A 6,000-nucleotide genomic window follows, 5' to 3' on the forward strand; every position below is an offset into this window, starting at 1 on the left:
CTCTTACACACATACAACATTAAGATCTAATAGGCTGAACCATTCCATGATGGATACATTTTAAGCTTTCCTCTAGCACCACCCTCAGGCCCAAACCCACCATTACTAGACCCAGTATGAGTTAACACACATGGCTTCCAGAGTAAGATCCAGATCAGAATGCAATAAACGATTTTACTCTTGTACAATAAACTTTGCATTTAGCATCTCTGCTGGTCAGGCTCTAATAATGGTCGATATCTTGTTCATCATTTTTAGGTAGCAAATGTATTCTGACATGTGAAGTCTATTTATTATCACCCCAGTTCTATTAGTGTTTATAGCAAAGATTCCACTTCCTGACCTGCAGTGTTTCTATGTACGTGTACTGTATGCCTCACAACTGAATTTATTATTTCCTGGTGGCTGACCCTATCCCCCCCATACTGAGCGTACGTATTTATTTCATGCTGGAGTCTAAATTGACAGGAAAAACATCTTGCAAAAATACAAATATCATAGATAGCTATGACAAATATGGCCTGTGTCAGCCACCTGTGGAGACGGGGTGCCTAAAGGTAGTCCTGGACGTTTTGGTGACAAAGGGGAACTCTATCTTGTATTAAAAACTTGTGAAACATCAAGTTATCGTGTGCTTATTAGAGCCAATCAGTTCAGGCAGCAGTGGTTCACCAGGTAATGCAACATGACGTGCTTTAAATCACAGTATGGCACTTTAGAGTTCAGGAACCGGCATCTATGACTGTATGTCATGTTTTGTCGTTTGTCTGCTGTCCTACACATCTTTTTGTATTTTACAGGGTTTCCAAGGAATGCCAGGACACCCAGGACCTATAGGAGAAAGGGGCTACTCAGGACCTGTGGGACCTACAGTAAGATGAGAAGGACAAGTAGTGTCATCAACCATGTGCAATGTCTTCACATTTTGTTACGTATTATACACAGAGAAGATCAAATGTGATGCATAGTTGAATATGGGCTATATTGACAAGGATAACATGTCGATTAATAAATGATAAATTGACGGCAGCACATGGAGGGGTGCGCTGAACGTGTCGGGCTGACACAGGACAGAGATCTTACTGCTTTAGATGGTTCAATGTCGGGCGGCCTCTGTGGTTATTTTTAAAACAGTCTGATGCTGCTTGTGCAAAATGTAGCCACTCGATCTGTCATCTGCGTAGTTGTGGCTTGACAGTTAGAGACTGCAGATGGAACTGTTTCTTGGTTTTATGGCAGGAACCAAGGAGTGCTTTTGAAGCTGGACTAATGGAAAGGAGATCATTCAAAAAGAGTTGTGTGTTATTAGATGTCCTCCTCTTTTATACACACACACACACACACACACACACACCATGATCCTGTGGGTCACTCTCAAAGTATGAGAAGAGTGGGAAATTTTAAGAGGTTAGAGAGCTGGTTTATGTGGAGCAGAGAAAAGCTGTGTGCACTGGTTATTCATCTTTATGCTCATGCTTTACAGGGTCTGCCAGGGGGAAAAGGGGAGCGAGGAGAGAAGGTGGGTTATAGCTGAACAATCTGTTTTCTTATTGTAACACTGACATCATTTAAAAGCTCATTCCACTGGGCCACGTTTGATCATTGCTTTTTTTTTTTACTGTGCTTAAAAGTATAAAGAAAATGTATAAAAGTATAATTTCCTAATAATACTTTGGTTCTCGTTTAAATTGTGGTTGGTGAACGTGCTGATGTTTAACAGGGGGAACCTCAGTCTATGGCCATGATCTACAAACTGGTCACACAGGCCTGTGAGCAACTAGTGCATAGTAAGTACTCTGGGACTTCTAAAGTGAGGAAATCTGCATATGTATCTCTCTCACAACTTAATCCAGAGTTGTGTGTGTTTTTTCAGAGGAGGTGTTGAAGCTTGATATGTTCATTAACGAGATAAGTCGAAAGCCAGCTCCGATTGAGGAGCCAGTGGCCCCCCCTGGGGAACCTGGTATACCAGGGCCTAAGGGCCCACCAGGCGCCAGGGGCAACCAGGGGAATGTCGGCCCAAGGGGGAGACCTGGCAGGCCTGGATATCCAGGAGAACAGGGTAATTCTCTTTTTTGTCTACTAACTGTTGCGCAATGGTCTGAGCATTTATATTATATTATATATTATGAATTTGTCCAGTGGGATATTATTATAAGCTTTTGACTATGCCAATTTGCTTCTCTACAGGAAGGAGAGGTATGCCAGGGGGGAAAGGTGACGCAGGACCCAATGTGCAGGGGCCCACAGGGATCAAAGGATTTGCAGGTACCTCTTTACGAGTAATAACATAAGAACTGTTGCTCACCAGAACACAACCCTGCACTGATGTACAGTACAGGCCAAAAGTTTGGACACACCTTCTCATTCAATGCATTTCCTTTATTTTCGTGACTATTTACATTGTAGATTCTCACTGAAGGCGTCAAAACTATGAATGAACAGATATAGAATTATGTACTTAACAAAAAAGTGTGAAATAACTGAAAACATGTCTTATATTTTAGATTCCTCAAAGTAGCCACCCTTTGCTTTTTTTGATAACTCTGCAAACCCTTGGTGTTCTCTCAATGAGCTTCATGAGGTAGTCACCTGAAATGGTTTTCACTTCACAGGTGTGCTTTGTCAGGGTTAATTAGTGGAAGTTTTTCCCTTATTTTCAGTTATTTCAAACTTTTTTGTTAAGTACATAATTCCATATGTGTTCATTCATAGTTTTGATGCCTTTAGTGAGAATCTACAATGTAAATAGTCATGAAAATAAATAAAAAAACGCATTGAGTGAGAAGGTGTGTCCAAACTTTTGGCCTGTACTGTATGCAGTGGTGTAGTCTACGTGATACGCAGGTATACGTAGTATACCCACTAAGAAATCTCCAGAATTTCCATATACCCACTTAAAAATGTGCAATATGCAATAACATCTTTTTGTGACAGAACTTTCACTTCAGATATTTGTAATCACAAATACGGGGTTGAGTAATGTGACCGCAAACTAAACTAACACTGCAGAACATGCAGGGAGACTTTTCTCATCTTTCATCGACCCGCTCCTCGCTGAGCGCAGCGCGTAGTGTGTGCGTAGCGACCGGGCCCAAATGCTCCGCCTACACTAACGCCAGTATCCTCCATTCACCACACATTTAAGACCGATATATCCGTGATGTGAAAGCCCGCTTACTGCTTTATATTCCATTATATTTTTGATATATTTTGAATGTCATCTGTGTTTTCTCATAAATAAAGGTATTCCCACCATAAAGTGTATCAGAATGCAAAAAAATAACCCTGGGGGAGGACACCCAGACCCCACACTTTGATATGCCCCACAAAGGCCCATTCTGAGCCACTAAAAAATAAATAAATAAAAAAAATAAGATGTGTATGTGGTACAGTAAACCCACTACAATACATTAGACTACACCACTGGATGTATGGTTGTAATGCATGTATGTCTGCAGGCCCTCCAGGGGAGTCCAAGCTGGGAATCCCAGGTCCAAAAGGAGAGGATGGTAAGGCAGGATCCGCAGGGACCACCGGACCTCCTGGACAGCCGGGCGAGGTGGGACCGCCGGGTGTGTGTGACAGCAGTGGAGGCTGCCACAGAGTTCCCCAGCAAACAGGTTAGCTACCAGGAAAGGTACACAAACTCAAGTGACACACAGAGGTAGATGTATTAGCAGTGTGTGAGTAAAAATAATAATACGGGTTAAGTCCCAGATTAATTAATCTTTTTATGAGGATACTGGAATGCTTATACAGTAGAAGCAAGACAAATGGCTTTTAGTTAGTTGTTCATTAGCCGATAATCTCTGAGCTAGCTACTGAACAACAATGTCAGCTAACGTTTATGACACCATTAACACTATGATGGAACTTAACCCGACACTTTATAAGTCACAGTAATAACGACCAATTTGACACAATGTTCTCACATTTAGCAGTTGAAGTTGCTTACGTTTCAATTTGGGTTCTAATCTGCGCCATGAAATAACCAACTTCTTCTCTGGGGGACTACCAACAGAAACGCCTTTTTATTTTACACGTCGCAGCGACGCACGTCGCTCGGCCGTGGCTTTGTAGCGTTGCATTTCCCCCGACTCATTTCCTGGTTCTCCTTCTCCATAAACAACATGAAATCAAGGAGAGAAGGTTCACTTTTCCTGCTCCAGATTTCCCACAGTGGTCAGAAAGCACAGGGGAGACACTTTGTTTCTCTCACTATGACTCTAGAGTCTGCACACGCTCCAAAGCTAATCACCGTCACTCTCTCACTTCTCCCTCCCCCCACACACACACACACACACACACACACATGCTGTCTCGACGCACACACCAGCGCACAAGTATAAACATCATGCCACTTACGTAGGCTACGGAAAAAGCTCTGCGTGGAGCTTGCACAGAACCATAAAACGGCCTTTAAACTTCCCAACCGTCTCCTGCTCTCCCTCTGACAGATCAGATAGAGACTCAGCCAAAGGCGGGAGTCTGGCACAACCTCCTCTGATTGGCCAACACTACGTTTCTGTTAACCCTTTCAGTGACTGGGTTACAGGTGCATAGCATCGGCGACAGACACACAGGATATTAAACCTGTTTCAAGCCATTGGAACCTGTAATTGTTTGTCTTCTGTCACTAACAGACAAGTTCGCAAACTCTAACTTGAAGCACTAAAATTGATAAAAAAAAAAAAAAAGAAAGTTTCACAGGGTCTAAAATTGCCAATATTGCCAACACTGCAAAATACAGTGTGAAAGTGGTCTTGGTTGTTGACCGTTTTTGTGTGTGCTCTCTTTTCCCAGAAGACCCTTATTATGGCTACCAGCCTTGAGTGGATATAAACACGCAAGCAGCAACGGTAAGGCGACTGACGTCTGTTTGAAATGACTATGGTTCCTTTGGAGCTGAATGACAGACTGGTAACGGAGCTACGAAACAAAAAGCACCACTGAAGAGGTTTGGTGTGTTGAACTTGCCACTGACTGATGCGGAAGCTTCACAAGCTTGAGCACGTGTGAGAAAAGGAAAGAATACAGGAAGGATCTCTCTCGGCCCTCTTGTTACAATGTATGTATGATTATGTAGGAAGCTTTCTAATATAGAATAGTGTTTTGATGAACAGATAGCATCATAAAGGAAAATATTTTCTCATTGAGATCAGTCAAGTGCTTTCTTATACACCATATTCGCACTGAAACCTTTTATTACTATGTTTATGTATTCATGCACTGTATCAATGCCGAGTAGTTTAGCCATATGTGTTACATTTCTACCTATTTCATTTGTCTTTCTAACCTTAACTGCCTCAAGAATAATGAAAGTGCATAATCCATGGTGTAAAAGCTTTTTTTTGTTCCATGGTATAAATGATACTGTGAGAATGTCTTGTTGTCATGTGTATGATAATTTTTATATTTTTATTATATTTACTGTATACAGTTATTCATGTATGATATTTTATACTGTATCTATTGGTATTGAAAGTCCTGTTTACATGTTTATGGTTTCAAGGGGTATTGGGTGATACACGTGTGTGTGTGTGTGTGTGTGTGTGTGTGTGTGTGTGTGTGTGTGTGTGTGTGTGTGTGTGTGTGTGTGTGTGTGTGTGTGTGTGTGAGAGAGAGAGAATTTTTATTCTTGTTAATAAAATTCCATTAATATGTGTCTAATGAAGTGTGTGTGTTTTTTCCAAAAAACTTACTGACTATACTGAGCAACGACATAGTTTTGTGTCATTGAGCAAGACACTGAGTCCTTGTAAGCCCTGGGGCTGCTGTTCTGAGGCTAAAACTGACACCATATGTCTTTGTCGGAACCACGGTGAAGAGATCTTTGTTTCCAGTGGTGTTTATTTTGAAGAGCACAATGGAAGTTCCGACCTTTACCCTTTACCAGCCGCTTTGTTAAATAAGCGTCAGTGGTGCATTCATTTTCCGGTTTTGTCAGAAATGTGAGTTTATTTTTCAAAACAAAGGCAACCATGTTAATTCACTTCC

The 6,000-nt window shown here is 41.6% G+C and overlaps 1 protein-coding gene across 4 annotated transcripts in view; it reads left to right on the forward strand.

Annotated features, from left to right (window-relative positions):
- LOC120558608 (collagen alpha-1(XX) chain) overlaps positions 1 to 5,677 on the forward strand; it is a 43,910-nt gene extending 38,233 nt beyond the window's left edge. For 3 of the 4 annotated variants that reach the window (XM_039799663.1, XM_039799662.1, XM_039799665.1), the window contains 7 exons: positions 801 to 872; positions 1,484 to 1,519; positions 1,721 to 1,787; positions 1,874 to 2,062; positions 2,191 to 2,268; positions 3,462 to 3,623; positions 4,807 to 5,677. In XM_039799663.1, the coding sequence (XP_039655597.1) occupies positions 801 to 872; positions 1,484 to 1,519; positions 1,721 to 1,787; positions 1,874 to 2,062; positions 2,191 to 2,268; positions 3,462 to 3,623; positions 4,807 to 4,835 (633 nt within the window). In that variant the 3' untranslated portion in view covers positions 4,836 to 5,677. The remainder of the gene's footprint in view (positions 1 to 800; positions 873 to 1,483; positions 1,520 to 1,720; positions 1,788 to 1,873; positions 2,063 to 2,190; positions 2,269 to 3,461; positions 3,624 to 4,806) is intronic. The other variant, XM_039799664.1, reaches the window with a different exon arrangement.
- The last annotated feature ends 323 nt before the right edge of the window (positions 5,678 to 6,000 follow it).

The sequence above is a fragment of the Perca fluviatilis genome, chromosome 5 (genome assembly GCF_010015445.1).
Source record: "Perca fluviatilis chromosome 5, GENO_Pfluv_1.0, whole genome shotgun sequence".
Lineage (NCBI taxonomy): Eukaryota > Metazoa > Chordata > Actinopteri > Perciformes > Percidae > Perca > Perca fluviatilis.